The sequence below is a fragment of the Podarcis liolepis genome, assembly GCF_965112155.1.
Source record: "Podarcis liolepis genome assembly, chromosome: 5".
NCBI classification, from domain to species: domain Eukaryota; kingdom Metazoa; phylum Chordata; class Lepidosauria; order Squamata; family Lacertidae; genus Podarcis; species Podarcis liolepis.
Window position 1 is genome coordinate 100273951 of NC_139556.1, and position 27365 is coordinate 100301315.

Here is a 27365-nt window from a genome sequence, read left to right on the forward strand (position 1 = left end):
AAATGGATGGATCACCATCAGTCGATAGCGAGGAGCCTACTCTGTCTCCAGATGATGCAGTGAGAGCAGGACCTGTCACTTATGAGGAGGGAGAAGAATCAGAAGACACCTCCGCTGAAAGTGGAAAGGAACCATCGTTGTCTCCCTTGGCCACAGAGTTACAATCAGCAACTGCCTCCACCGAAGGCGTGGAAACTGCCATCTCTGAATCAGAAGCCAGTGCAGGATCTCAACCATCTCAAGATTCTGCAGGACCTGGAGCTTCTGAAGGTATAGAACAGTGGGAAAACTCTTCTGCTGCAAGTGAGCAGGAAACGCCTTTGGGTTCATTGGTTGGAGAACCACCAAAAACATCTGCAGGTGAAGAGGTTTCTGAAGGACTTGTTGAAGGAAGACCTTCCCTCTCCACTGAGTGGGTGGATCCTGCCAGCTTTGAGAAGGCAGCAGGGGAAGGATCTCAACCACTACTAGTTAATGCAGGAGTGTCCAATGGGGAGGAACCATCATTGGCTCCATTGGCTGCAAAGCCACAGTCAGACTCTCTGTCGACTGAAGGGGTGGAAATGCCCAGCTTGGGGCCAGCAACTGACACAGGATCTCAACCATCTGTAGATAGTGGAGCAACAGCAGGGGCTGTAGCTTCTGAGGAGGGAGAAGAATCCTCTTTGGTCCCAACATCAACAGAAATACAACCCCCTGGAACAAGTGAAGAAGTTTCTGGAGGGCTTGGAGAATCTTCCACCCTCCCTGAAGATGTGGAAACAGGGGCTGTAGCTTCTGAGGAGGGAGGAGAATCCATAATAAGTGAAAATAAATCCTCTTTGGCCCCATTGGCACCAGATTCACAATCCTCTGGAACACCTACAAGTGAAGATGTTTCTGGAGGGCTTGGAGAATCTTCCACCCTCCCTGAAGATGTGGAAACACCTATTTTGGAGTCAGCAGCTGACACAGGATCTCAATCATCACCAGATGGTGCAGCAGAGGGTGTAGCTTCTGAGGAGGGAGGAGTATCAGAAGACATTTCTCCTGTGAGTGGGAAAGAGCCATCTTTGCATGCATTGCCCACAGCCTCACAATCTTCTGAAACATCTGCAAGCAATGAGGCTTCTGAAGGACTTGGTGATGGAGATTCCTCCCTCACCATTGAAGGGGTGGAAACAGCTGGCTCAGAGTCAGCAGCAAGCAAGGCATCCCAACCATCACTAGATGATGCAGCAACAATAGTGTCCAATGAGAAGGAACCATCATCAGCTCCATTGGCTGCAGAGTCACCATCAGACTCTCTGTCAACTGAAGAGGTAGAAACGCCCAGCTTGGGGACAGCAACAAATGCAGGATCTCAACCATCTGTGGACAATGCAGATACAGCCGGGGATTTAGCTTCTGAGGAAGGAGGAGAATCGGAAGACACTTCCACTGTGAACGGGAAGAAGCCATCTTTGGATGCATTGTCCACAGCATCACAATCTTCTGGGACATCTGCAAGCAATGAGGTTTCTGGAGGACTTGGCGATGGAGATTCCTCCCTCCCTACTGAAGGGTTGGAAACACACAGCATGGGGACAGCAACAGATGCAGGATCTCAACCATCTGTGGACAGTGCAGCTACAGCAGGAGCTTCTGAGGAGGGCATGAGTGGGAAGGAAGCATCATTTAATCCATTGTCCACAGAATCACAATCCCCAGGAACATTGACAAGTGAAGACGTTTCTGGAGGACTTGGTGATGGAGAATCTTCCCTTCCCACTGGAGGGGTGGAAACTGCCAGTTTGGGATCTACAGCCACCAAGGGATCCACCTCTTCCACAGAGACAGTCCTGAGCCCAGAAAACGTAGCAGAGCAGCTAGAAGAGAAATCTGGGTCAATAACTGGGGCAGAATCTTTCCCTCAACCCTCTTCTGTGATCGACAAAGCTTCAGGAGGAACCTTGCCTTCTGCTTCTGCATATTCTGATGAGAGCTTGGCCACCAATGTAGGGGCAAACCAAGTCTCTGGCATCACAGAGTCTTCACAGCCACCTCCAGGGAGTGGAGATGTTAGTGACAACATGGCAGGTCTTGATAACACAGGAAGTTCGGAAAAGTCTGTAAGTGGACAGCCTGCTCCTTCTAACAGTGATGTCCTGGCTGGGTCAGATTCTTCCTCGCCAGGGGCAGAAGTCAGCGCAGAGATTCTAAGAGGAGATTTGGGGACTGGTCCTGGGTCCTTGAATAGAGAGGAATCTCCATCTGCCTTATCACCCCCCAGTAACACACTGCCCTCTGGACCCGCCAACTCATATGTCAAAGGCACAGGAAATGTCATTGCTGATGGCACATCTTCTCAGAAGGTAGAGGAGGCACCAGCTGGCGTAGAAGCAGGCAAAACAGACTCTTTCCCCTCTGATTCAGAGACCCAAGAATCCAGACCCTCACCCAATGGGCTTTTGAGCTCTTCCACGGCGTCCGAAGGGAGAGGCGATGCAGACAGCTCGGTTTTGGCAGCTGACAAGGGTCCAGCCACCACATCCACTGCTGGTGGAACAAGTTCTTCCCTGTCTAGCACACAACTGAGTCCAGCGAATACCCTGAAACTGCCTTCTGGGGCAGAATCAGGCCCTGAGATCAAAGGAGGGACGTCTCCTCTGTCCTCCAAGTCTGAAGACCCAGGAAGTGTTAAGCCCATAGTTTTAGGAAAACCGCCCATGAAGCCATCATCTCCCGCTGGTTCCGGCATCTCATCCCTGCCTCCTTCCTCCGCCCAGAGTAAGCCAGCTGTCGGTGTGGGCAAAGACACATCTGGCAACAGCAAAGCATCCTCCTCCACAGGGAAAGCACCCAGCTCTGCCCTTGGAACGTCCAGCAGCAGCTCTCCAGTTTCTAAGCCCACAAAGTCGGGGTCTTCAACCAGTTCCGGCATCTCATCCCTGTCTCCTTCCCCCACGCAGAAAAAGCCGGCTGCTGGCGTGAGCAAAGTCGCACCAGAGGTCCCGCTTGCCACCGCAGGAGATACTAAATCTTCAGAAGGCAAGACAAAGAAGCCCAATTCAAGGCCCCAGAATTCCAAGGACGGGAAAGCAGGAACTGCCAATGGAAACTCAGGAAAGTCAGGCCGCATCTCTGCAGTTCCAGCTCCTGTATCATCACCAGGTGAGTGCATTTAATATCTCCTTGTGATAAACTGGAATCATAAAATCATAGAGCGGAGGAGTTGGAAGGGAGCCCAATAGTCATTTAGTCCAGCCTCCTGCAAACACTTGTCTCTGTGATGAGCTAAGACAGTTGTCTTCAGCCTTTACAAGACCAGGGACCTGTCTTTAGCCCAACCATAAATTTGGGGACTCACTTCTTAATGCCATGTATTTATTTATTTTTTTACTGTACATGTGCACAGTGGTAGCATTAGGCCAAGGCTGCGTGATCCAGCTGCGCATCTCAACCCAACAGCTGGAGAATTCCAGGAGGCATAGGGTTGTAGTCAACCGAGTTATGCCCAGAGTACATTCATTAAAATTAATGGACACAAGTCACACCTGTCATTTCCAATGGATTTACTCTGAGCAGGAGTAGTATTTGACAAACAGCCTGCTAGGGGGGATTCAATGGAGCACTAAGCAGATCACTTTGCCAGTATAAGCATTTGCTTTCCTGATGGGACGATCTGCCCTCTCCTCCCCCTGTGTGCTGTTCCAGGAGATCTCCTGATACCCCCTCCCAAGTCAATTTGGGGGGGGCATGTGTGTGGGAGAAGGAGAAGAAGGGTGAAAAGCCCCATTGCTATTAAAATGAATCTGCATTTTAAATTGTATTTTAACGCATATTTTAATAAAGTGGGGGGTGTTTATTTGTTTGTTTGTTTGTCGTCCCCCCATTATGCTTTATTGTAATTTTATTGGTGCTAGCCGCCCTGAGCCCGGCTCTGGATGGCGAGGGCGGGGTATAAATAAAATATATTATTATTATTATTATTATTATTATTATTATTATTATTAGTCCTTGTGTGACTTAGTTGAATGCAGTTCACAGAATTGGGGAGATGCCCAGTGCAATGGTGTCACCAACCAGTGCATTGTTTTATAGCAGAGGTGACAGGAAAGACCCTCCCACTGGTGGTAGTTCCATGCTTCTTACAATGTGTGGCATCCTGTTACTTATAATGATAATGATTTTATTATTTGCATCCCCCCCGTCTGACCGGGTTGCCCCAGCCACTCTGAGCGGCGTCTAACAAAATAGAAAAACACCACAATATATTGCCAACAAGACCCGGGTCCTCTCCCCACTTTACAGTCCCTCCTGCTGCTCCCCCAAATCTTGGGGGCCCCTCTCTTGCAGGGGGGAGCAGGCTGCTCACAGAGTCTGGATGATATTACCAATTGTCTTGTTCAGTCTCAGAGAGATAGACATGGTTGTAGTCACAGGTGAGGGCCAGAATACAGGAGGCAGGTAGACTCTGGAGGGATGGGAAGGACTCGTCGGAAGATCCACCTTGTAATGTTCTTGTGTTTTGATGTGCAGCGGCGTCCCTCTTCCCATACGGAGCAAGTGCGAACGACAAGGAATACGTCCAAAGGAAAGTGGATTTCAATTCGCCTCTGTTCAGGCCCGAGATTGGAATCCCACTGGGAAAAACGCTGCGCAGCTCCCTCTATGTGAGTCTTTATGAAATATACTGGGAGTCGAGAGTGGATTTCATGCTCTTTATTCAGCTCATGGTGGTGAGGAGGAATGGAAGTTCTGCCAGAATGTCTGCTTTATATACATCGTTTACACAATGGGCCCCATGTGATTGGCTAATTCTGGGATTCACCTGTAGGCCAATCAGGTTGCGGATTCACTTCCACCTGGAGCTGGACTGGGTGGCTCCTGTGGACCAATCAGACTGCTGCATTCTGGACCCTATTGTTCTAGGACCAATCAGACTGCTGCATTCTGAATCCTATTGTTCTAGGACCAATCAGACTGCTGCATTTTGGATCCTATTCAACTCAGTACATAACACCTACCTTCCCCATTTATTTCTGCCATGTCTTTCAAAGAGGCAGAGGGTCTGGATGGGCAGACGTGAAGCAGGATGACCCCACACTCCTTGGCACTCTGGCAAATTTGCTTGGCTGCCACTTGGAACCTGGAAGGACTGCTAGAATATTTTAAGGGGTGTGGGAGATTGCTTACCTTGTCAGATATATATTGCCCGTTTAACCTTTGTAGCACCAGGGGGGTTTGTGGACCCAAGTTTGGATAAACTGGTACATACTAAACACACACAAAAATTGGCATTCTAGGCTGAGATGCTTCTTAGCATTGCAACTGCCTGTGTGCATCCCTGGTCTCAGTAGCACAAATTTATATAAGCAACATTTCCTGTGGTCCAAGCTGTGGTTGATGGGAATACTTTTGATACATCTACACTATTTGGATCAACTAGGCCACAATCAGGCAACTTTCACGAATGCCCATGGTGCTTCACAGGGAAAATGTAAGCAACAATCAGAATGAAAGTTTACATTTGAGACACATTTACAATTAGAATTTGCCAGAAAAACCCAATTCTGAAAGCAGAACTTCATCTACTTTGCTGCATCTTGCTGGTCTTCATTTGCACCTCTCCTTCATTTAGTTCACAGACAATGGACAAATAATTTTCCCAGCTTCTGATAAAGATATTTCCAGCTATCCTAACCCACCCCCGAAAGGATTTAATGGCCGTGAGAAAGTACCAATGATAGCCGTGTTTTGGGACAATGCCGATTTCTCCAGAGGCAAAGGAACCATCTTTTACCAGGTGAGTATTTGGGGTGGTTTATTATATCTATATGGGGACACGGGTGGCGCTGTGGATTAAACCGCAGAGCTTAGGACTTGCCGATCAGAAGGTTGGTGGTTCGAATCCCCACGACGGGGTGAGCTCCCGTTGCTCGGTCCCTGCTCCTGCCCACCTAGCAGTTCGAAAGCACGTCAAAGTGCAAGTAGATAAATAGGTACCACTCCAGTGGGAAGGTAAACGGCGTTTCCGTGCGCTGCTGTGGTTCGCCAGAAGTGGCTTAGTCCTGCTGGCCACATGACCTGGAAGCTGTATGCCAACTCTCTTGGCCAGTAAAGTGAGATGAGCGCCACAACCCCAGAGTCGTCCACGACTGGACCTAATGGTCAGGGATCCCTTTACTTTTACCTTTATCTATTATATCTATACAGTGGTACCTTGGTTTATGAACTTAATCTGCTCTGGAAGTCCGTTCTTAAACCAAAGCGTTCTTAAACCAAGGTGTGCTTTCCCATAGCAGTGGGGGACTCAGTTTACAAAAGGAACACACTCAACAGGAAGCGGAACATGTTCTTAATCCAAGGCAAAGTTCACAAACCAAAACACCTACTTCCGGATTTGCAGCGTCTCTAATCCAAGTTGTTCATAAACGAAGCTGTTCTTAAACCAAGGTACCACTGTACTAAGATGCTCATAAGTGTTCTGTAACTTCAGAAGTGGTTCTGGAGCTACATGTGTCCTTGTGTGTTATTTCCATGGCATAAGTTTAAATGTGTGTGTGAGATTCCCATCTGTAATACACTCCTCTGTTGCATGCAGGAATATGTTACCCAGACCTCTGCAAAACACCCTGTTGTCCGTGATGTGGAAGCAAAGATTCAGCAATATTTGAAGTGTTCCTATTCAGCCACCTGGACGCTCAAGATCACCTGGGTGAAAGCGCAACCTTACCCAGCACAGGGACAGAACGGCAGAGTGAGTTGTCTCCAGCAATAGAACACTGCGATCACTGTACTTTGGTATTCTAAGAAAGACCCAAGTAACGCTTTTTAATGAAGTGCCTTATTTTAAGGAGCCTTGCAAATATATTCCGTGGCATCTTGTTTCATTATTTTGTAGAATCCTAGAATTGCAGAGTTGGAAGGGACCCCAAGGGTCATCCAGTCCAGCCCGCTGCAATGCGGGAATCTCATCTAAAGCATCCCTCCAGCCTCTGCTTTAAAATCTCCAAGGAAGGAGCAAGGGTGCCAATTTGAATAAAATATTGGGGGTGGGGGTGTGTGTATGCCATTTGAATAATAATAATTAATAATATTTTTTAAATAAAATATTTATTAATTTTTTTGAAATATAACAGTAAAAATGAAAAAGAAAAAAGAAAAATACAAAATAAAAACAGTTAAAAACATACATTTTTTCTTTTACTTATTTTCTTTTAACTTATTTCCCAGACCTCCTCATACCTCCCTTTTTTGTATTCCACTTTAATTTATTGGTTCAGCAAATCCTTACCATTAGATTTTAACCCATTTATAACCCTTTTTTCATATTCTCTTAGATCATTACAGCTGGAAACCCCTTAGTTGCTATCCAGCATCATTCTATCATTCATTAATTTTACAATATTTCTGTAGATAGTCTTTAAATTTCTTCCAATCTTCTTCCACCAATAATTAATAATAATTTTTAATTTACATCCCGCCCATTTGGCTGGGTTTCCCCAAGACACTCTGGGCGGCTTGCAACAAATAAAACACAACAAAACACCAAACATTAAAAAACAAGATATCCTATACAAGCAACAAACAAACCAATAAATCAATAAAAACCAATAACAATAACAATAACAATAATACTACTACTACTACTCCATGCTGATGCCCATCAACTTGGGGGAGCAGCCCCCTCAAATATTTTATTGGGGGGGGTGCAAAGGGACCTTAGACCCTATATGAAAGGGACTCCATTCCACTGACGGTTCCAATGTCCAACAGCTCTTACAGTCAGAACATTCTGCCTGATGTTGAGTCTGAATCTCCCTTCCTGTAACTGGAATCCTTTGCTTCAGATCCTGCCCTCTGGAGCAGCAGAAAACAAGCTTGCTCCCTCTTCTGTGGGACATATCACCTCTTATATTTCATGGGGCTGCCATACGCCTGGGATTTTCTGGACATATCACAGATTCGTCTGTTGAAAATAGCATCTGGGTGGAAATTTCAAAAATTGGTTAAAATGCCTGGGAAAACCTGGTCGTATGGCAGCCAGTGTTGATTTTTTGGCAAATTTCCTAAAAAATAGCTCAAAACCTCGTTCATTTTTCTTTTTCTTTTTCTTTCTTTTCTTTTGAGATTTCACACACAAAAAAAGAGTCATTCTTGAGCAGGATTAGCCAACATGGTACCCTCCATATGTCGAAAGGAGATGGAGAGAACTTTTTTTAAAGCAGCAATTTGCATTTGACTTGTGGTGGCTGCTTAATATGCATAGACTTCCCTGTTCCTTTTTTATTTGTGAAGGTAGAATAAGAAACGCCACTTTAAGAAAAGTGCTTCCTGAGCCTTGAATGTGCACCTGAATAGTATGGTGGGAAAACTGTCTCACCTCTTACTTATGTATCTTCCAGACCAACACTTACCAAGCCATCCTAACCACTGATGGATACAGAACATACGCACTGTTCCTTTATCAAAACGGTGGAATGCAATGGGATTACAGAAGAATCGCTCCTGCAAATGTGCTGATCGGGTGGACCAGGTATGTGCAGTTAACCAAAGGACATGGGTAGGCGAGCCAGGAATAGGAGGATTTGTCACTGATGGTCAAACCCCTGTTGCCATGATTCAGAGATCTGTGCATGTTGAAATATGGGTATGTTTTGGATAGTGGCAGCCACTTGAGAGAGCAAAGGAATGTACACCTGGAACTTGCTTCCTCCACTGCACTGAATGGGAAATTTTCAGATTTGCCAATTAATATATGGGACGCAGGTGGTGCTGTGGGTTAAACCACAGAGCCTAGGACTTGCTGATCAGAAGGTCGGTGGTTCAAATTCCCGCGATGGGGTGAGCTCCCATTGCTCGGTCCCTGCTCCTGACAACCTAGCAGTTCGAAAACACAAAGTGCAAGTAGATAAACAGGTACTGCTCCGGCGGGAAGGTAAACGGAGTTTCCGTGCGCTGCTCTGGTTCGCCAGAAGCGGCTTAGTCATGCTGGCCACATGACCCGGAAGCTGTACGCTGGCTCCCTCGGCCAATAAACGAGATGAGCGCCGCAACCCCAGAGTCGGCCAGGACTGGACCTAATGGCCAGGGGTCCCTTTACATATATATATATATATATATATATATATATGTGTGTGTGTGTGTGTGTGTGTGTGTGTGTGTGTGTGACAGAGAGAGAGAGAGAGAGAGAGAGAGAGAGAGAGAGAGAGAGAAGAGGGGACTTGAAATCATGGGGCCAAACTACATATTCACCAATTTCTTGTCAAAAGTCCCAACCGGTGCCGGATTTACGTATAAGCTAAACAAGCTATAGCTTAGGGTCCCTCTCTCTTGGGGGGCCCCAAAACATTTAAAGGGAAAAAAAGCTGGATGTACATTTCCAAAGTATAAGGTAAGTTCAACAATTACTTTGATAAAATACATATTTTGTTATGTGCAAATGGCTTTAGATACCTATTAGATCCATAAATCACCATATAGCATATATTCAACACAAAAACAGTGACAATTTGTTGTTGACAAAGGACAGCTGGACATATAAAGGGCCCCATTACCTTCAGTATCTTAGGGCTTCACCAAACCTAAATCCAGCCGTGATCCCAACTGCTGCTTTTTACACCTTTACAAACAGCGAAGGGGGTGGATGAGTTGCTTATGACTACTGTGAGATGTGAAGCATGTGGAACGCTAGCTCTCCCAAAATGTAATGCGGGGATGGCCTCTTCTCTGAACGGTTTGCATTCAGCTACTTGAGATCTGAACGATCTCCTGGTCTGAGAAGGGAAAATGTTGTGTGTCCTTGGAAAGATAAAAAATCCGCTTTCTTCTTATTTTCTCCCACAGTGGTGACGGATTTTTTAAAAACGATGACCTGATGACTAAAACGCCAGCTGAGAAATACCGGCCAGATCAAGCCGAGGGCTACAACACAGGTACGGTCGACGCATCGCAAGAAACCCACTAGCACAAAAAACCCAGATTCTTGTCCACCTGTGAGACTGCAAAGGGTTTCAAGAGAAGCAAGATACTTGCATTGCTCCACACACCTATGCCTCCGGCCCCACTAATAATAATAATAATAATAATAATAATAATAATAATAAAATTTTATTTATACCCCGCCCTCCCTGGCCAGAGCTGGGCTCAGGGCGGCTAACACCAATAAAATCACAGTAAAAACATAATAGGGGAAAAAGAGAAGGGAGGGGAAAAAAACCAGTTTAAAATACAGGTTAAAATGCAATTTAAAACGCAGCCTCATTTTAAAGTAGCTGATAAATCACAACTGACCACAACTGACATGTGGCCCCCTGAAGGTTGCTCAGAAGCCCACCCCCCCCCCCCGATATCCTGCCAGGGGTCTGAAAGCCCCTTTGTCCTCGCAGAAAGCAAAACTCATACCCTCCAACATTTCTCTGATGAAAATAGGGATGTTCTATTCCATCAACATCATCATAGCCAATTTATTATTTATACCCTGCCCAACTGACTGGGTTGTCCCAGCCACCTCTGAGTGGCTTCCAACACATATGTCCTCCGACTTTTCTCAGATGAAAATAGGGATGTCCTAAGGAAAAGCGGGACATTCTGGGACCAAATCAGAAACTGGAACGGCTTCTGTAAATCCGGGACTGTCCCTGGAAAATACACTTAGAGGGTTTGAAAACTAGAAGCTTCTAAACCAAGGCCCGGGGGCCGGATGCAGCCCAATTGCCTTCTAAATTTGGCCTCCGGATGGTCCGGGAATCAGCGTGTTTTACATGAGTAGAAAATGTACCTCTGGGTTATTTGTGGGGCATAGGAATTCCTTCATTTCCCCCCCCCCCCAAAAAAAAATACTCCGGCCCACCACATTGTCTGAGAGACGGTGGACCGGCCCACGGCTGAAAAAGGTTGCTGGCCCCTGTTCTAAACGGCCTCTTTCAAATGTGGTTTTGTTGTCTTGTTCTAGCATTGGGGTGGAGAGTTGCAACCACTGGCCTTTAGGAACACAAGGAGAGCATTCTGGATCATTTCAATGGCCCACCTAGTCCACCATCCTGTCCCCACATTGTCCCAAAAGATGCCCCGAAGGCAAACGCTCAAGCTGCATGATGGAGAACTTCCTTTTCTCTGTCCTTCCAACATTCAGCTTCCTTGGGTGTCCACGAGTTTTAGCATCGTGAGAGAGAGGGGGAAAAACTTTTGCATCATTTCGTTAACTTCTATTTTGTCTTCTTTCATTCACTTTTTCCTTAAACCCAAAAGCCCCCAATGCTGCAACTGTTCCTCGAAGCGGAATTCCTTTACCCCCTTGATCATTTTGGCTGGCCTCTTCTGAAACTTTTCGGTTAAAAGCTTCTCACTAAATTTGTTGTCCAGGTCAGGGTGGGACTCCCAACACACACTTGGATTATTCCGTTATGTTATACCAGAATGATAGCAGAGATCTGGAAGGAACTTGATAGATTTAGGGCAGCTAGGCGGGGATGTACCATAAGTAAATTAAGCTTCGCGCCCTTGATTTCCCTCCCGTTTTCTTGCACCCTCCTTCCAGGTGTTCGTGGTCTCTGGGTATACAAGCTGGACAGCCGCATCCGGGTGAACTACAGGCAGCGGTGCCTCGACTGGCTTAGCCATGAGGGACAGCCATCTGCCTGGAACAAGGCCCTGCCTCCCTGCCCTTGCTCTCTGCAACAGGGGCTGTCGGACGATCGCTTCTCCCGCAGCAAAAAAGGTGTGTGGTCGGCTCTGTGACTCGGACACAGTGCTTGGATTTAAGCCAGTCTCGGACCACTGAATGCATTGAAAGCAGCTCTCCAGTTTGGTTGCTGTGTGGCTCAAATGACGTCGACCCCATAGCTCCATGGCGAAGCACGTTTTTGTGCAGCGTCCACCCCTGCAAAATGCAAGAAACCTTGGAGAACCACTGTAGACAATGATGAGTGAGATGGACCAGTGTTTCGGCTTGGTGTAAGGCAGCTTTAGGGATGTTGTGGGTTAAACCACAGAGCCTAGGACTTGCCGATCAGAAGGTCGGCAGTTCGAACCCCCGCGACAGGGTGAGCTCCCATTGCTCGGTCCCTGCTCCTGCCAACCTAGCTGTTCGAAAGCACGTCAAAGTGCAAGTAGATAAATAGGTACGGGAAGGTAAACAGCGTTTCTGTGCGCTGCTCTGGTTCTCCAGAAGCGGCTTAGTCATGCTGGCCACATGACTCGGAAGCTGTATGCCGGCTCCCTCGGCCAGTAAAGCGAGATGAGCGCCGCAACCCCAGAGTTGGTCAAGACTGGACCTAATGGTCAGGGGTCCCTTTACCTTTACAGCAGCTTTGCATGCCCATCCATTTCTCTCTGCATTGTCATAATTTCTGATGCCCCTACATGGGTCCTCCTGCCTTGTAGATAATAATAATAATAATAATTTATTATTTAAACCTGGCCCATCTGGCTGGGTTTCCCCAGCCACTCTGGGCGGTTCCCAGCAGACGATTCAAAATAGAATCAAACATAAAAATCTTCCCTAAACAATGCTGCCTTAAGATGTCTTCTAAAGGTCGGATAGTTGTTTATTTCCTTGACATCTGATGGGAGGGCATTCCACAGGGCGGGCACCACTACCAAGAAGGCCCTCTGCCTGGTTCCCTGTAACCTCACATCTCTCAGGGAGGGAACCGTCAGAAGGCCCTTGGAGCTGGACCTCAGCGTCCGGGCAGAACGATGGGGGTGGAGACGCTCCTTCAGGTATATTGGGCCAAGGCCCAATATACCTAAAGGTATGGCCTATCCGTGTTGTGTAATAATGGAGTTGGGGGATGTTTGAAGCAGTGATCCACGGTGTAAGGATAGAGGTGTACAAGAGGGGTCTTTTCAGCTGGGGAAATTTGAAGGGTTTAAGAAGGGTGCCTTTCTTTTCCTGCACACCCGCCCTCCCCCCGAAGATCTGCAACACAGAACTAACATCTTTAACCTTTGCAGGTTTGCCGGACTCTCGCTTAACCATGCTGTATTCCTCTGCCCCAAACAAGTACGGTGCCGGGGTCCGGTGTCTTTATAACAGCAAAAACCAACTTGTGGAAGGTCACCAGGAAAGAGTCTGGAAGGGTTCGAGAAGCTCCCCCAACAGCGGTAAGCTGTAATTTGGAGGCTGTGCAACGGTTATCTGCCTGAAGATACCCACAAGTTATCAAGTTAACAAGAGGTTGTAGGTGTTGGTGCAGGGGGAGGGGGAAATATATATATATATATAAATGGAGGATTCCCTGGGTGACAAGCTCCAGGTTTAGGGCAAGTACTCTATGGTGAGAGAACCCCAGCAGAGATTTAAAATCACAAAGTGTGGAACTATAGGTTGTTAGACCTTTAAACTATGCCTTTGTGAGCTCCAAAACTTCCCTCTTCCCCCAGCATAGGAAAAGACCACACGTTTTGCAAGTTTAAAAACTGTTTTACTTACAAACTCTTCAAAGGTCAGGTTCATGTGCTTTTCCATACATCAGTCAGAAAAGTTGCACAGGCACTAAAACCTGACCTAGTCAGAAAGTGGTAAAAGTTCCTAAATTATGGGCATAGGAACCCAAGAATGGCTTGTGAGAGCTGAGTTCATCAGGGAGACTGGAAGGGAAACAAAGGCTTGATTGTCTAGTTCCTTCCAAGGTGAGAGGGAGTGGACTTAGCTAAGCCTGGCAGTAGAGCTTACTCTATAGTATTAACCCCTTCATGCGCTAGCAAGTTGGTTCCATGAAGCTGGTTATCCCACAGTAGAACGCAAGTGTTTGCATCCCTAACTAGTAGACGATGAAAGAACACAAGAGAAGCCCTACTGGATCTGGCCAATGGTCCATGTAGTCTAGCATCCTGTTCTCACAGTGGCCAGCCAGATCTTTGTGGGAGACCACCAAGCAGGAATTGAGCGCACGGGCACTCTGCCCTCTTGCCATTTCCAGCAAAGGATATTGTGCGGCATAGAGCCTCTGACTGTGAGGTAGAAAACGGCCATTGTGACTAGTGGTCATTGATAACCTTATGAATCTCCCAGCAGAATCTCCCACCTTCTGTCCAAGTCAGGCTCTTGGTCTGAAATATTTCCAAATCAGGCTCTGATAAGTTCCTTTCCTTTCCTTTCTTTCTCGCAATTCCTGTCTGCAGACGAAGAGTTGAAATTATATGACTGGTGCTGTAACCAGACCGGAAGCCTCCAGTTCTGTGATAAGTACAGCCAGAAAAGGCCAAAGATCGGCTGTGACGGATACAGGCCTCCAATCCGGGGTGAGCACTCGAACTTTGCAAGGCAGGGACAGAGTCCTTGGGATCAATAGCAGACGGCGTTCATTCATTCTGCCATATCCACAGGATGCAAAATGGATTGCACACATGTTTAGATGTGTGCAAATTTTTTTGAGGGGGGGGTTCTCTCTCTCTCATGCATAGTTTTTAAGTTTTCCTGCACCAGCACAAAGAACAAGCATAAACAATGACATAAACATAAAGGATATCAACAAAGCATGTCAGTGCACAACATCGTTTTGTCCTCACGACAGCCCAAGGAGGCTGAGCGACTCTGAGCTGCCCAAGGTCAGCCGGTGTCAAGCGTGGAAGTTCCCCTCTCCCTTCAGTAGCTCACAGCTAAGAATTAATGAGCAGTTGATAGATTTTGTTGTTGTTTAGTCGTTTAGTTGTGTCCGACTCTTCGTGACCCCCTGGACCAGAGCACGCCAGGCACTCCTGTCTTCCACTGCCTCCCGCAGTTTGGTCAGACTCATGTTTGTAGCTTCGAGAACACTGTCCAACCATCTCGTCCTCTGTCATCCCCTTCTTCTTGTGCCCTCAATCTTTCCCAACATCAGGGTCTTTTCCAAGGAGTCTTCTCTTCTCATGAGGTGGCCAAAGTATTGGAGCCTCCGCTTCAGGATCTGTCCTTCCAGTGAGCACTCAGGGCTGATTTCCTTCAGAATGGAGAGGTTGGATCTTCTTGCAGTCCATGGGACTCTCAAGAGTCTCTTCCAGCACCAGAATTCAAAAGCATCAATTGATAGATTTACAGTCCTTTTATTACAGCATCATGCTGCAAGCACAGACAACCCTTCTCTGATACGTTTGGACCCCCGAGTCCATTGCGAGGGGTGGTTCCCCCATACTTTCAACTGATGTGTCTCCCAGCTGCCCCCTCCCTTCTGGCTCCCTTGTCATTATCCCGTAGTTGGGTAACTCCTCCCTAATCTGTTCAGCTTCTAAGTCTGTGTCTGCCTCTCTCTCTGCTTCTGAAAACGCTGGAGGCGGGGGGCACACAAATATTCCCCCTCCTCTTCTGAGTGGAGTTGATCCACCTGTGACTGCATTCCCCAATCTTCATATCCAGACCATCCCCTGACAGCCAGAGATTTTTTTATGGGTGAAGTTGATCCTTCATTTTCCTCCCTCCAAACCAGACATGGTTCTCTGCATGAGTTAAAGGCCCCAATGCAGGGGTAGTCAACATAGCGCCCTCCAGATGGACTGGAGGGCACCATTATGCTGGCTAGCCCTGCCCTACTGAATGCACTGGGTTCATGTGTGGCTCTGCAGAGAAGACCAGCGTTCTCCAATATGTGGGGCCTGGGCTCCAGCTGATTCTTATTTCTGTTGGTGAACCCTCTGCTGTCACCAACATACAAATCAGGTGGATATATTGCATGGCGTTGGCACAAACCAGTGTTTGATCTTATTTTTTTAACAGCAGCGACTTCATCGGAAGAGAAGGTGGACAGCAAATCAGAGGAAGAAAGAGGTAAGAATGGGTGAGGTGTGCAAGAATACAGGGGATTTGGTGTGCGTGCACATTTTTGCACATAACCTGTGCTTCATGCATGGCATTTTTCTTGCTTCCAAGTACACAGAATGTTTGCACTCAGTGAGAAAAAGCTTTTGTGGAGAAGCAATGCAGTCCAACTTATTTAAGGGCAAAGCACCTTTTTACCTAGGCTTGTTAAGAACCTTTTATTTGAAATATTTTTTTGCAAGAACAAATTTAAAATAATGAAAAGAAAAAACTTTTAACATATCCATATATGAGGTGCTCTGAATCTCGTGATTTCCCTCCCGTCCCCTGCATGGGTCCTTAAAATACTTTTTTTCTAAACCTACATATCATTCAGTTTTCATCTCCCTAAGTTATCCATGCCTTTCGTTTCTTTACAAGTTATTTTTAAAGTCCAGTTAACGTTTTTATTTGTTTACAATGGTCTCCTAAATAAGTTGTGAATTTTCCCCATTCTTTTTTAAAGTCATTATCTTCTTCATTCCTGAGTCTCCCAGTCAGTTTTGCCATTTCTGTGTAGTCCAGCAGTTTGGCTTGCCATTCTTCCTTGATAGAGACTGTTGGTTCCTTCCACCCTTGGGCTAGCAGCATCCTTGCAGCTGCTGTTGCATACATAAACAGTCTTTTCTGGTCTTTTGGGATGTCGGCACCTGTAATTCTTAATACAAAGGCTTCTGGTTTTTTGACAAATGTTATTTTAAACATTCCCCCCCCCCCCCAAATTCATTGTATATCAATTCCCAAAGAATGTAAGATTTGCTCTGCTAGTCGAGACCAAGCTCTGTCTAGTCAGACAAGTGCCCTGGGGCTGCTCGCAAGCTGGGCATAAGGATAACACCCCCCCCCCCGAAATGAACAGGGAGGAGCTGTGAAAGGGCAAAAGATCCCCTAAGCAAGGAGACTTCGTTAGCATAATACAGCACTCAGCAGTTGCCATCTCAGGGTTGCTATTCTCAGATATTCACCTCGGCCTATATTCAGTTCCTTAGAAACTTTATCTGGGGTTCTTTGGTGAAAAGAGGGGTGAGGAGGGGAAACTTTCTTGAAGTACAGCTTCCTGGTCTTCTTTTGCAAAGGGAAGAGCGTTCCAGGGTTCATGGGGGCACCGTAAACCTTGCCAAAACTGTGCAAATTGGCACATACCAGGGTCATCAGCAACACACAGGGGAATAGGCAAAGATTTCCCTAAAAAATCTGAGAATCAGAAATAGAATCAATTGCCTTTCTCCAGTTAGTCAACATCACCATGTTACCTGTCACAAGGCAGAGATTATGACGTTTCTTTAGAAGCAGATAATGATGCTCCCACTTTCTTTACCTTCCAGATTGAGATCTCCTCCTCCTCCTCCTCCAGACCTTGTTTTGCTGCAGATCAACGTCAATGATTCTCCCACCGGACTCCTTTTTGCTCCTCTGTTTTATGCAGGAGCTGAATGGGGAAACGGCTTCCAAATCCGTTAAGGCTGAAATGATCAACTTTGCTGAATAAAATGCCTTCAACACCTTGTTACTTCTGTCTGCAGTTATTATCCCAGTCGTAATGCTGGGAAGGATCAAGGCCCTTAGCATGAGGAGAACCTGGGGGCAAGGATAGGGATGGACAGAGTGGCCAATTTTGGTTTCTCGTTCTTTCCAGTCTTAGATTCTTAACTCCACCTTTCCAGGCCAGTGTGCGATTTTATTTGAAAAAGGGAAAAAGCCCTCATGAAAATTCACCAGCATCTTCGTAGAATCATAGAATCGTAGAGCGGGAAGGGAACCCCAAGGATCATCTAGTCCAACCCCCTGCAATGCAGGAATCTTAATGCATCCATGACTCTGCTTAAAAACCTCCAGTCCACATCTTAGTGTGAATTTCCCCTAATATTTCTAATGCAATACAGTCATACCTTGGGTTGAATGTGCTTCGGGTTGAGCACGTTCGAATTGCGCTCTGCGGCAACCCGGAAGTAACGGAGCGCGTTACTTCCGGGTTTCGCTGCTCGCACATGCATAGACGCTCAAAATGATGCCACGCGCATGCACGGAAGCGGCAAAACGCCGCACGCGCAGACACGCTATCACAGCCTACGTTGCATTCAGGATGCGAACGGGGCTCCGGAACGGATCCCATTCGCATCCCGAGGTACCACTGTATTGCCTAATATACACATTTTTGCAAGCATTTTCTCCCTATGTGACACATTTTTTATGTGATGTTCATTAATAGATGCATTGGGGGGGGCACTTTCCCGTAATATACATTCCTCCCTCCAAAATATTTGCCTAGAGAATTACATCACACAATTCTGTGGAGGGTGAATATGTGGTTCATGTTAAAATCCAAAGCGAATTCCTCCACCATCCCTAGTAAATGGGAAGAACGCATAACCATTTCAGCTACACATCATTAAACTTTGCTACAGGAGTTGTGCCAAAGGCCTTGTGGCGAGAGAAGGAGGGCAGAGTCTTCTGAGGTTGCAGGAGACCACTGGGTGGTGAAGATGGAGCAACAGAGGTCACATGCTGGGACGTGCCAGCACATAAAACCAGAGACTACACTTCGGCTTAATTTCACATCATTTATTTTGTAGGCCACCTTGAACGTGCCTTGGTACTGAAAGGCCGGACATCAATACTGCAGTACACACATGAATACATAAAATAATGGAGGGATTTGAGGATGAAAAGCTTTGTCTTCACAATAAGCATATCCCAGAAATTTCATTGGAATTGAGACGCCACAGAGGACAAAAAACACAAATGCTTTTTGAGCAAAGTTCTTAGAGAGAACAATGGCCGATTTCTCGCCTGGGCTAGATGAAGAGAAACCTGTTCTGTAAGTAGAGCAAAGTCAGGGAGTTTTATGAGGTGTTGTTGGGGAGAGGAACCCAAAGAAGGCAGAGATTAAAACACCCAGTAGAAATTTGGGGTGGAAGTGGATCCGGACTCCGTAGGCAGGATCAGACGCATGATTCAAACCCAAGCGCCAAGGCAGGCATCAAGGAACAACTGGCCTGGTGAAAGCCCAGGAAGTGGAAAAAAGGGAGTCGGTCCTGGCAAAACAACAGCAACAAACCTGTGGTGGTGGCTACTGGATTGAGATGGAGCTGGTTTCTGGCGGAGCAGGCCTGGGATGGAAGATAGCTTGGGTGAGTCAAGGTTGAGATGGAGACAAGTCATGGCTGAACAAGGTCTGGTGGGGCAGGCGAGCAGGAGTAGAAGACACAGGTACCTGAGTTTACAGGAGAAAAGGACATTGTATGTGGACCACTCCGTGGGACGTTGTTTGGTCCCTTCCCCTCCAGACCTTGAGCTCCCCTGCCTTTTCAGTCGATTGCTGGGAAGCCGGGATTGTAGGGGAGAGGGGATGCTTGGGTTGAAAGGTGGTGGTCAAAACTGTACGGTGGCGAGTCCTGATGGGGTTCAGCCCTCGAGAGGGACTGTCTGCAAAACCAGCCTAACCCACTCTGCAGGCATGGCTGAAGGGGAGAACCACTACACTGGAGTCTACAAAGCTCCTTTCCCCCCCAAGGTCTGCGGAAGGAGAGGCTGCAAAAACCAACATGAGCAGATGCCAGACTAGGCGCTCCTGCGTAGCTCATTCAGGAATTCACCACTTGCTGTCTGCCAGGCTGTTTTTAAAATATTCGTTTGTTAAATTGTTCCGTTTGCCCTCCTGGGCTCCTCTGGGAAGAAGGGCGGGATCAAAATCAAGGAAATAAAGGAATAACAAGACCTTACTATAACAGCTGCTCAGCCTTCTCTGTGGGGAGCTTACTTTAAGTAATAGGTTTGTCCACTGAATGTGTGAGCTTGTGTCTAAAGTCAATGGCTAGAACAAACACTTGCTGGATGTTTAATGGTTATTGTTATTGCATTTGTCTAAAAACCAATAAAAAAATTATTTTTTTGTTTTTATTTTAAAAAAGATGGCTGCCAGCAACAGTTAGTCCAAATTTACCTTTCCCCCCACCCCTTTCCAGAGGAAAAGCTTCTATCTCTTCCAGATCCTTCTGAGTCTGCTGACGCATCTTCCCAGGAAGTTTCCTGAAGAGTGCTCCTCTTGCCCCAAGGCCTCCGCTATGTCGGATACCGCCATTTTGAGGTGGGATGATTTATTTTCCACTTTCACAAGATCCAGGACTAAGTGAGGAGGGAAAGGAAAACACAGAGAACAGCCACAGAGAGACGCTTTCACTGCTTCCTTTTTTGTTTTTGTTTTTTAAATATATTTTTAGAATTATTAGCATTATTTGCTCATTTACACACATCTTGGTTGCCAAGGTGGCTTCTAAACAGTTTACAAGTGTTAAGCCATGATATATCTATCTAGATACAGCCCTACTTCGGGTTGAAGTCCCTTCAGGTTAAGCCTTTTCGGGTTGCGATCCGCGGCGACCCAGAAGCAACAGAGCGCATTACTTCCGGGTTTCGCCACTTGCACATGTGCAGACGCTCAAAATGATGTCACGCACATGTGTGGAAGCAGTAAATCGCGACCCACGCATGCGCAGATGCGCGGACGCGGGTTGCGTTCGCTTCTGGGGCTCCAGAACGGATGCCGTTTGCATCCAGAGGTACCACTGTATAGATATGCACATACACTCATAATCAAGATGCACAATAAAATAATTCCATCAAGGCACTAAAGAAATATGCACAGTTTTATAACTGAAAAACTTTTCCTTTTATTTATAACTACTTGGTTACATTGCTGTAACCCATCCTGGGACCTAGTTGTGAAAAGGTGGATAAGGAAACTTCCTGCAATGAAGACCACGCATACAAAGGATAGATACCAACTCTAAGGGGGCCAGGTTCCCTTGGGCCCCCCAATACAATTTTTGGGGGGAGTGAAATATACCAACTCAGTACATAACAGGGAGCCAGGTCCCCTCAATGTTGAGAACAATCCGTACTGTTGCGGCATTTGGCCTCCCCCCCCCCCGGCTCCTCGCACCATCCTGTGCACATGATGTCCATGTCATTGCCCCCCCCCCCAGTCTTCTTCTCAAGAGACCTTGGGCCAGCCACCCACTCTCAGCCTAACCTACTGTACTTCACAGGGCCGTTGTCATGATTAATTGAGGAGGGGGACCACCACAACCCCCCCCCCTTGAACTCCGTCGAGAAAAAAAGGTGGAGTATAAATCCATTGCAAAAAAGAAGAAAGTAGAGTCAGAAAAGGAGGCGGCAGAGCCAGAACTGGGCAGGGCAGGGGCACCCAAACATCATTGCTACTCACCGGTCGCAATGGCATTTACTGTTCCTTGGTGCTTTGACTCCTGAGCGATGATTTCTAGGGATAGAAATGCCCGCCGTGTGCTTGGTCAGAAAGGGCTGCCACTCCCCGAATGACAAACAAATGTTGAACAAATGTTGAAGCAGGGAGAGATGCCAGCAACAGGTTTTGCCAGGGGCTACAGGGTGAACGCAGGGGCACGGGTGGCACTGTGGGTTAAACCACAGAGCCTAGGGCTTGCTGATCAGGAGGTCAGTGGTTCGAATCCCCACAACAGGGTGAGCTCCCGTTGCTCGGTCCCTGCTCCTGCCAACCTAGCAGTTCAAAAACACATCAAAGTGCAAGTAGATAAATAGGTACCGCTCCGGCGGGAAGGTAAATGGCGTTTCCGTGCGCTGCTCTGGTTCACCAGAAGCGGCTTAGTCATGCTGGCTACACGACCCAGAAGCTGTACGCCAGCTCCATCGGCCAATAAAGCAAGATGAGCGCCACAACCCCAGAGTCAGTCACGACTGGACGTAATGGCCAGGGGTCCTTTTACCTTTACCTTTTTACAGGGTGAACGCAGTTTAGGGGAGCCGACTCCTGGCTCCCTATTCCAGCACCACCAAGGGAATTGCAGTAGCCCAATGGCAGAGCACATGTCTCCGCAGGCCAAAGGTAGCGGGTTCAGTTAGGAGAAGTCACAACGCTTAGCCACGCCATTTTGGAAATGGCAGCATTTTTCCCATTCCCTGGCACATTCTGCCCCTAACTCGCTCTAGAGGCAAGTGAAAAATTAACGGCTTGGCTCAGCATGGACTCGTTTAGGATAGCCACTGACAGGGCAAATGGAAGCTGTACATGACTGTCGAAAACTTGTTCTTTCACTTCATCCTGCCCTTCTGATTCCTGCCTTGCAGGTGGTTGAACCAAATGACCCCTTGGCTTCTCCCAACACTACAATTCCATCATTCATCTCCAGCTAAAACCTAAGGCTAAGAATGTGAGACTGCATTTTCTGTCCCTTCATCCTCTGGTGCTTGGTAAATTCAGGTTGTGCAGCTACAGTATTTGTGCAACAAACCCTCCTCCCCAAAATACTGGACTTTCTGCAGTAAGGAAAAGTGCACTGGAAGGTGTGGGAGATCAGCTGCGTTGACCCAATGTCATCTAACCACCTCACAAACAATTCAGAACAAGCACTTATTAAATAGCCAACCACCCTGCAAATATATCAGGATGAATCTACTATATGTTTTGGGAAATGGTTTGTACGTTGCCTGTTTTCTAGGCATCCTGACACCTCTTGGGATACCAAACCTGACAAGAGGGTTCCTGAGGTGCGGGGTTTAGGTTCCAGGCACCATTTTGAATCAAGATGGCGGCCCCAAATGTGACTTTGCCTTGACTGTACTTCCTTGTTTGGCATAAGTATGGCCAGCTCTCAAGATATTGCCGCCAAACTCGCTGTGAGAGCTCTTGAGGCGGGTGCGGCGGTTTTTGTGGACACTGGGATCCCAGGCGCCATTTTGAATAAAAGATGGCAGACCAACTTCGGTGTGACTTCACCTGCTTTATGATGTGATGGGTCCAATCTCACAAATCACATTATCCATTTTAAAAAAAACACACAGTATTTTGGGGTTTCTAAAAATTCCCTGGGCAGCGCCACACTTAATAAGCAGGTGATCTGGAAGTTTTTAAGGGCAGGGAACTGTCCTCTGCTGCTGTTGTTTCCCAGAGACAGTGTCTGAAGCACCATGTGCATTACTAATGAATGACCGCCCAATAATTTCATAATAAACATAACTTGCCTAACAGCCTGATGGCTCCATCTCTCAAACAGGTTCGGGGGTTTTCCAGGTAAGCAAAGGCCTGATCCAGAAGGATGGCTTCCCCTTGTTCTCTGTAGCGCTTCACCTGGGAGGCAGGTCCAAAAGAGAATGGAGCTGTGTGAGGAAATTCTCCCTTCCTTCCAATGCATGCCATTCCTCACGAGCAAGGATGGAGCCTGGGCAGGGTCAACCCAAGCCTACCAGTCTTGCACAAGAACATCAGTAGAACGTACTGGACCAGGCCAGCAGTCCATCTAGTCCAGCATCGTGTTCTCCCAGGAGCCGACCAGATGACTCTTCTAGGAAACCCACAAGCAGGATTTGAACACAAGACCAACGCTCCCCTCCTGTGGTTCCCAGCAACTGGGTTTCAGAAGTGTGGCTGTCTCCAATCGCAGAGGTAGAGCACAGCCATCAAGGTTAGTTGCCATCAACAGCCCTCTCCTCCATGAATTCTTCTAATCCTCTTTGAAGACACTCAGGTCAGTGACCGTTACTAACTCCTGTGGGAGGGAGTTCCATAGTTTAACTATGCACTGTGTGAATAGTCTTCTGGAGAGAAAAGGGAATACAGGAGGAGGCAAAGGTGGACTTGCCTGTTCTGGTTCCTGTCAATCTCTCAGTCCTCCCCCTTAAGTTCACTTTTCTACACTGCCACATCAGTTTGCAATTACTATTATTAGCTGTTTTTTATTGTTTGTTTGCTTGTTATTATTATTTTAAAAAGTCTTCATGAAAATTAAGCAGTATTGCTGTGCGAATTTCTCCTAATAACAACAACAACTTATTATTTATACCCCACCCATCTGGCTGGGTTTCCCCTGTCATTCTGGGCAGCTCCCAACAGAATATTAAAAACATGATAAAACATCAAACTTTAAAAACTTCCCTAAACAGGGCTGCCTTCAGATGTCTTCTGAAAGTCAGATAGTTGTTTATTTCCTTGATATCTGATGGGAGGGTGTTCCACAGGGCGGGGGCCACTACCGAGAAGGCCCCCTGCCTGGTTCCCTGTAACCTCACTTCTTGCAGTGAGGGAACCGCCAGAAGGCCCTCGGAGATGGACCTCAGTGTCCAGGCTGAGTGATGGGGTGGAGACGCTTCTTCAGGTATACTGGGCTGAGGCCGTTTGGGCTTTAAAGGTCAGCACCAACATTTTAAATTTTAGGGCCAGTGTTATATGGCCTCGGCGGCCACTCCCAGTCCCCAGTCTAGCTGCCGCATTCTGGATTAGTTGCAGTTTCCGGGTCACCTTCAAAGGTAGCCCCACGTAGAGCACATTGCAGTAGTCCAAGCGGGAGATAACCAGAGCATGCACCACTCTGGTGAGACAGTCTGCGGGCAGGGAGGGTCTCATCCTGCGTACCAGATGGAGCTGGTAAACAGCTGCCCTGGACACAGAATTGACCTGTGCCTCCATGGACAGCTGTGAGTCCAGAATGACTCCCAGGCTGCGCACCTGGTCCTTCAGGGGCACAGTTGCCCAATTCAGGACCAGGGAGTCCCCCACCTCCGCCCAACCCCTGACCCCCCAAAACAGTACTTCTGTCTTGTCAGGATTCAACCTCAATCTGTTTTCTGCCATCCACCCTCCAACCGCCTCCAGGCACTCATATAGGACCTTCACTGCCTTCATTGGTTCCGATTTAAAAGAGAGGTAGAGCTGGGTATCATCCGCATACTGATGAACACCCAGCCCAAGTCCAAATAGGCATATATTTGTATGCAAACATTTTCCCCCAAAGCACTTTTCTGCTGTACAATGCAGGCTATTTCCACCAATATGTGCCTTTTTATTTTTATTTATTCATTAAATTTATATGCCAACCAAGGATCACAGGGTGGTTTGCAGTGTAAAAACACAAAATACACAATGTGACAGCAACAGTAACATCAAAACCCAATTTCTTCCCCATCGCTCTCTGGCGGCCCACTCCCTGAAAAACAACATAAACAAGATAAAAAAATTCCTTCCAGTAGCACCTTAAAGATCAACTAAGTTAGTTCTTGGTATGAGCTTTCGTGTGCATGCACACTTCTTCAGATACACTGAAACAGAAGTTGCCAGATCCTTCTATATAGTGAGAAGGTGGGGAGGGGTATTACTCAGAAGGGTGGTGGGAATGGGAGATTGGCAGATAGCTGAGATAATGTACAAGTCCAGTGTGGTATTGCGTCCATCAGGAGGGGTCCATGTGGAGTCCCTTTTTGTGTAACACTTTTTCGGTGGTAGTTGGTGGTCAGTGTTCTGTTGGGAGGGTGGTTGTTGTTCTCCAGTGGGTTGAGAGGTGTTGTGTTGTGAAGTTGTTGTTTGTTCTGATTTGTCTTGTTGTTGTGTGTGTTGAAAATACTCCTTCAGGCGTAAACGGCGGAAAAACGCTTCTCAGTCCCCGTAGACCTGGATCATGCCAATCACCCATGCCAATCACCCATTCCCACCACCCTTCTGAGTAATACCCCTCCCCACCTTCTCACTATATAGAAGGATCTGGCAACTTCTGTTTCAGTGTATCTGAAGAAGTGTGCATGCACACGAAAGCTCATACCAAGAACTAACTTAGTTGGTCTTTAAGGTGCTACTGGAAGGAATTTTTTTATTTTGACTATGGCAGACCAACACGGCTACCTATCTGTAACTGAAACATAAACAAGAGGCGCTCACAAGACTTTTGCAGAAGTTCCAGGTTTCGTTTTCCCGGATGGACAACTGGATGAAGGATTTCAGAAACTTGTCAGCTCTTCTCAGAGTGATCCAACACATCTGTAAAAGAAGTGAGGGTGGGAGTAACAGCTTCTGCTACTGCAGCTGCTGAAAACTCAGGCAGAATATTGAAGAATAAATTAATTATTATTATTATTATTATTATTATTATTATTATTATTATTATTATTATTATTAATATACAGCCCTACTTCCATAAATCTTGGGGCAGTTCACCACAAAAATATATATAAAAAAACACCCTGCCGGGAGGATTGCACAACCACACCGCGATCAGCGCCCCGCCGGGAGGATCGGGCTGCGCTTGGCCCCCCACCGGATCACGTCACCTCGTGGATTGCCCCCGATGGTGGATCGGCCTGCCCCCATGGGCGGATCTCCACTCCGGGTGCCCGAGCGGCTAGCTCCACCATTGACAAGCCTAAATCGTTGCGCTAATGGAATGAGGGCTTGGACACCAGTTGCTGACATCCTAGCCGAGAGGCCTTGCTGCTTTCTCTCCCCCCCCCTTTTTAAAATATATTTTTATTAAAGATTTCTTGGTTTACAAAAGTATGTGCAATGTCTCTTTTTTCATGTTCCGTTTTCTACAGATCAGTTTCATTTGTTGTGAGACATTAGTGTTACATTAGGAAGAAAAGGGGGAAAGAGGTGGAGGGGGGAATGGTGGGTGGGGTGGGGTCGGGGGGCAATGCTTCTATTCTACTTAGTGTATTTGTGGGGTTTTGTGTCAGTGTCACTTGTGTGGGTTCTCTTTACTATTCGCTTGTACAGTGGTGCCTCGCAAGACGAAATTAATTTGTTCCGCGAGTTTTGTCGCCTTGCGATTTTTTTCGTCTTGCGAAGCACGGTGTCGGGAAAGCTTTGGAAAAGCTTCAAAAATCACCAAAATCTTTAAAAACCTCAAAAAAGGCTACCACACCGCGTTCTATGAGTTGCTCCTCGAAGTCAAGTCGCTACTGTATTAACGGTGTTAAGAAAAAGGAAACAAACTTGCAAGACGTTTCCGTCTTGCGAAGCAAGCCCATAGGGAAAATTGTCTTGCGAAGCAACTCAAAAAACCAAAAACCCTTTCGTCTTGCGAGTTTTTTGTCTTGCGAGGCATTCGTCTTGCGAGGTACCACTGTATTGCTTTAGTGGGTCTTGTTGGGCTGTGAATGTGATAAAGGGGAGCTACACCGGGGTGAAGGCGTCTTCTTCTATTTGTCCCCATGTCAGTTTCAGTTTGTTGGTTAGTTTTTCTAGTAAGGCTGTTTCCCATACTATTTGGTACCATTGGTCCATGCTTACTCCTAACAGGTCTCTCCAGTGTCTGGCTATGATGCTTCTGGCTGCTGAGAGTAGGTGGGTTATGAGCGCTTTGTGCACATTATTGTCTTGGAAGATGTTTAGTAGGGCCAGTTCTGGGGTGACTTCTAATAGTTGCTTAGTTATTTTGCATATGTTTTGTATGATTGCTGCCCAGAAGAGTTAGATTTTGGGACATTCCCACCACATGTGGAGGTATGTGCCTGTGGAGGTGCTCCCTCTCCAGCATTTTGGTGAGGCTCCTGGGTGTATTAGCGTTAGTTTCCATGGTGTTAGGTACCACCTGTGAGTTTCAGAGCGAGTTCTTTCCTTTTCGCTGATATGGATTTAAAGGGAGGTTTAGACCACATTCCAGTCCATTGGGTGGGGTTAATCTCATAGCCTATGTCATCCTCCCATATATTTTTTTATTACGTCTAGGGGGTTTGTGTGATTTTGTAGTAGTATTTTGTATATTGCAGATACCATCCCTTTGCCGTGTCCCTTTGTTGTTAGGAGATGGGACGCGGGTAGCTCTGTGGGTTAAACCACAGAGCCTTGGGCTTGCCAGTCACA

At 46.9% G+C, this 27365-nt stretch overlaps 2 protein-coding genes across 4 annotated transcripts in view; one reads left to right on the forward strand and one right to left on the reverse strand.

Moving 5' to 3' along the window:
• The first annotated feature begins 337 nt into the window (after positions 1-337).
• MUC4 (mucin 4, cell surface associated) lies at positions 338-17249 on the forward strand. Of its 2 annotated transcripts, none has more exons than XM_083503915.1 (11): positions 338-3132; positions 4501-4634; positions 5603-5767; positions 6566-6721; positions 8370-8500; positions 9811-9899; positions 11504-11683; positions 12922-13071; positions 14092-14211; positions 15659-15709; positions 17065-17249. In XM_083503915.1, exons 1-11 carry the CDS (start codon positions 564-566, stop codon positions 17067-17069), a joined length of 3750 nt encoding a protein of 1249 aa, XP_083360041.1. In that variant the 5' UTR covers positions 338-563; the 3' UTR covers positions 17070-17249. The 2 variants fall into 2 exon arrangements, with proteins under 2 accessions (XP_083360041.1, XP_083360042.1); XM_083503916.1 differs by having other exon boundaries at positions 15662-15709.
• Positions 17250-18286: 1037 nt separating this feature from the next.
• Positions 18287-27365, reverse strand: part of LOC310707219 (maestro heat-like repeat-containing protein family member 7) — a 28639-nt gene continuing 19560 nt past the window's right edge. Inside the window, exons 16-21 of one of the 2 annotated variants that reach the window (XM_083504153.1) lie at positions 25443-25541; positions 22760-22865; positions 20967-21020; positions 19683-19864; positions 18798-18953; positions 18287-18555 (exon numbers count right to left, since the gene is read on the reverse strand). In XM_083504153.1, coding sequence (XP_083360279.1) covers positions 25523-25541 — 19 coding nt within the window. In that variant the 3' untranslated portion in view covers positions 18287-18555; positions 18798-18953; positions 19683-19864; ... (1 more) ...; positions 22760-22865; positions 25443-25522. Of the gene's footprint in view, positions 18954-19682; positions 19865-20966; positions 21021-22759; positions 22866-25442; positions 25542-27365 lie in introns of both variants that reach the window. The other variant, XM_083504152.1, reaches the window with a different exon arrangement.

What these genes read in the sequence shown, in the direction of transcription:
- MUC4 (XM_083503915.1), top strand. Translation starts at nt 564, where the DNA reads ATGCCCAGCTTGGGGCCAGCAACTGACACAGGATCTCAACCATCTGTA. An exon ending in CTTCTCCCGCAGCAAAAAAG is followed by an intron (nt 11,684 to 12,921) that starts GTGTGTGGTCGG and finishes TAACCTTTGCAG; the next exon opens with GTTTGCCGGACTCTCGCTTA. An exon ending in GAGAAGCTCCCCCAACAGCG is followed by an intron (nt 13,072 to 14,091) that starts GTAAGCTGTAAT and finishes TCCTGTCTGCAG; the next exon opens with ACGAAGAGTTGAAATTATAT.